The sequence below is a fragment of the Echinops telfairi genome, unplaced genomic scaffold (genome assembly GCF_000313985.2).
Source record: "Echinops telfairi isolate 266 unplaced genomic scaffold, ASM31398v2 ScPeMD7_7457;HRSCAF=8495, whole genome shotgun sequence".
NCBI classification, from domain to species: Eukaryota; Metazoa; Chordata; class Mammalia; order Afrosoricida; family Tenrecidae; genus Echinops; species Echinops telfairi.
The window spans coordinates 46,410,364-46,412,788 of NW_022111357.1; the positions used below are offsets into that span (position 1 = coordinate 46,410,364).

General features: G+C 56.5%; 1 protein-coding gene across 1 annotated transcript in view; it reads right to left on the bottom strand.

The window, feature by feature from the left end:
* NIBAN3 (niban apoptosis regulator 3) overlaps positions 1–2,425 on the bottom strand; it is a 19,006-nt gene that overhangs the window by 4,551 nt on the left and 12,030 nt on the right. Inside the window, exons 11-12 of the mRNA XM_045299254.1 lie at positions 1,628–1,744; positions 1,433–1,540 (exon numbers count right to left, since the gene is read on the bottom strand). Coding sequence (XP_045155189.1) covers positions 1,433–1,540; positions 1,628–1,744 — 225 coding nt within the window. The remainder of the gene's footprint in view (positions 1–1,432; positions 1,541–1,627; positions 1,745–2,425) is intronic.

The following is a 2,425-nucleotide window of genomic DNA, read 5'->3' on the forward strand; positions in this document are numbered from 1 at the left end:
AATTGGCTTAATGGCAGAGATTTTTTTTCTCCCCTAGTAAACCCTTTCTGGAAGAATTCTACACTCTTTTGATTTACACATTGTGGTAGTTACATAATCTGTTGTCAATTTGAGACCTGTCAATCAGGTAGCAGTTTGATGACCTCATTTGGGGGGCTCTAAGGAGATAAATAGCTCGCTGGAGGCAGGACACATGCTCACTCCCTGTGAGACATTTCTGACGAGAAGCCGCATGAAGCTACCCTGATGCAGCCGGGGCCCTGGGAGCTGGAGGAGCCCCATGGAGACCCACGCCAGCGCTGAGATGCTTACAAGGCCACTGGATCCACAAGGCTTCCCACCCACTGGCCTGTGATCATCCTGCACTCAGCATCATTGCATGTGTTTCATGAGTCTGAAGAGGACTTTCTAGATTTGTATCAGGCATATGGGTTAATATTGGACTTATGGACTTGATCTGGGCTGGGATTTTTCTCAATATTCAACTGCTCTTGTATAGAAAGCTCTTTCCTATACACCTATGAGTGTCTATCAATTTGTTTCTCTAGTCTACCCAGACTCTCACACACACACACACACACACACACACAACCATCAAAATGGAGGTCTTGCCACCCCGGAGGGCCTCAATAACTGCCCTTGAGTCAGTGCTGACTCACAGCGACCCTCTGTGGGTCCCTGAGACGGTAACTCTTTACAGGAGTAGAAAGCCCAGTCTTGTTCCCACGGAGCTGCCGGTGGTTTCAAACTGTAGACCCTGCTGACCGCGGCCGACACACGGAACCGCCACACCACGAGGGCTCCCACGAGGGCCTCCAGGGTCACTGCACTTCCTGGCCTTCTCCTCACCCACGTAGCTTTCCATTTTCTGGAAACGTCTTCCTAGTAAGTCCCCATGCCTGTGCCCCGTCTTTAAGATGATCTTACCCAGATGACCTTTGCGATGCCCCCAAAGTCACCATAACTTCCTTCGGCCTTGAACCGGCCACGGTTTCAAATGGACCTTTTCTGGTCTGTTTTGTTCTTTGGAAGGCGCCCTACCGTGGCCAAGGCAAGCCCGAGACCGAGCGGCCTTGTCCTCTGACTGCAGAGCCGTGTTGGGCTGTGTTTGGTGCGGAATAAGCCCGTGCGTGTGTGAGTGGAATGCCACAAGCAATACTTTCTGACCTGCCGTCGTACGCCCGCATCCATCTGCACAGACACACACATTCAATTGGCTCCGTTCCCCTATAGCCCTGACTGATGTGCAGGGGAGAAGAATGGACGGTGCAGACCGCCACTCGGTGGGATGAGGGTGACCCCAGACACCTCCTCTGTGTCCAGAGAGTCCCAGGACCCCAGAATCAGGCCTCCCCTGGGCACCTAGCCCTCTGGGGCTGGCCTCTGGGACCCCTCCTGGACCCTCCTGCTGGCTCCGCCCCCAGCAGCTCACCGGCTTGCTGTGTGGCTCCAGCTGGACCAGCAGGAAGGGCAGGAAGATGCGCACCAGCCACTCGTGGACAAACTGCCTCTGCGTGGAGCTGCTGTCCGACTGGGACTTCTGTAGGACAGAGCCGAGAGGCCCGCTAGTCACCGTGGGACACACCCCCTCCCCACCGGGCCCCACCAGTGCGCCCCGTCTCCTCACCTTCAGCACACGCCCTCGGACTTTTTCCAGCTGCTGCACAGCCTGCTGGCAGTCCAGAGCGGCTGTCAGACACTGGTCGGCCAGCTGCAGGAAGGTGGCCGCAGCATCGGCCATGAGCTGTAGGAAGAAGCGCTGATGACCCTGGAAGCCATGCTCGGCATTGTGGGGCATGTAGTCCACCCAGGCAGGAAGCACCCTCCCTGTAGGGGATGCAGGGCCAGCATGACTGACCAGGGGAGTGGAGAGCCGCCTAGAGTCCAGACAGGTCTGTGTCGTGTGCAAACCGGACCACTGTACCAGGCAGACCAGGACACTCCCAGATCCCCATCTCCCTCATCTGCTGCCTCCATCAACATGCCCCTCCCCTCGGCTTTCAAACCACAGGCCACTTCTGCTCCTGACCCTCCCACCTGGTTCAGGCCCTACCACCCCCTTCTAGATGCTGCCTGCAATCCTTGCTACCTCCACTTCTGCCCCCAACAGCCCCTGCTGAGCTTCTTAAGCCATGAATCAGGTCATGGTGCCCGACAGCCCCTGCTGAGCTTCTTAAGCCATGAATCAGGTCATGGTGTCCCCCACCTACCCACCCCTCACTCACACACCCTATATGGCTCCCTATTGCCTGAGGACAGAGTTGGCTTCTTAGCCCAGTGCTCAGGGCCCTGTGGACTCCACCCTGCGGAGCTCACCAGCTCATCCCCCAGCACTCCAAACAAACCAACCCAAACTCACTGCAGAGGAGTGTCTGCTCCTTGACTTTTGACAAGGAGCTGGAATTGACCCGGTGGAGAGATAGTT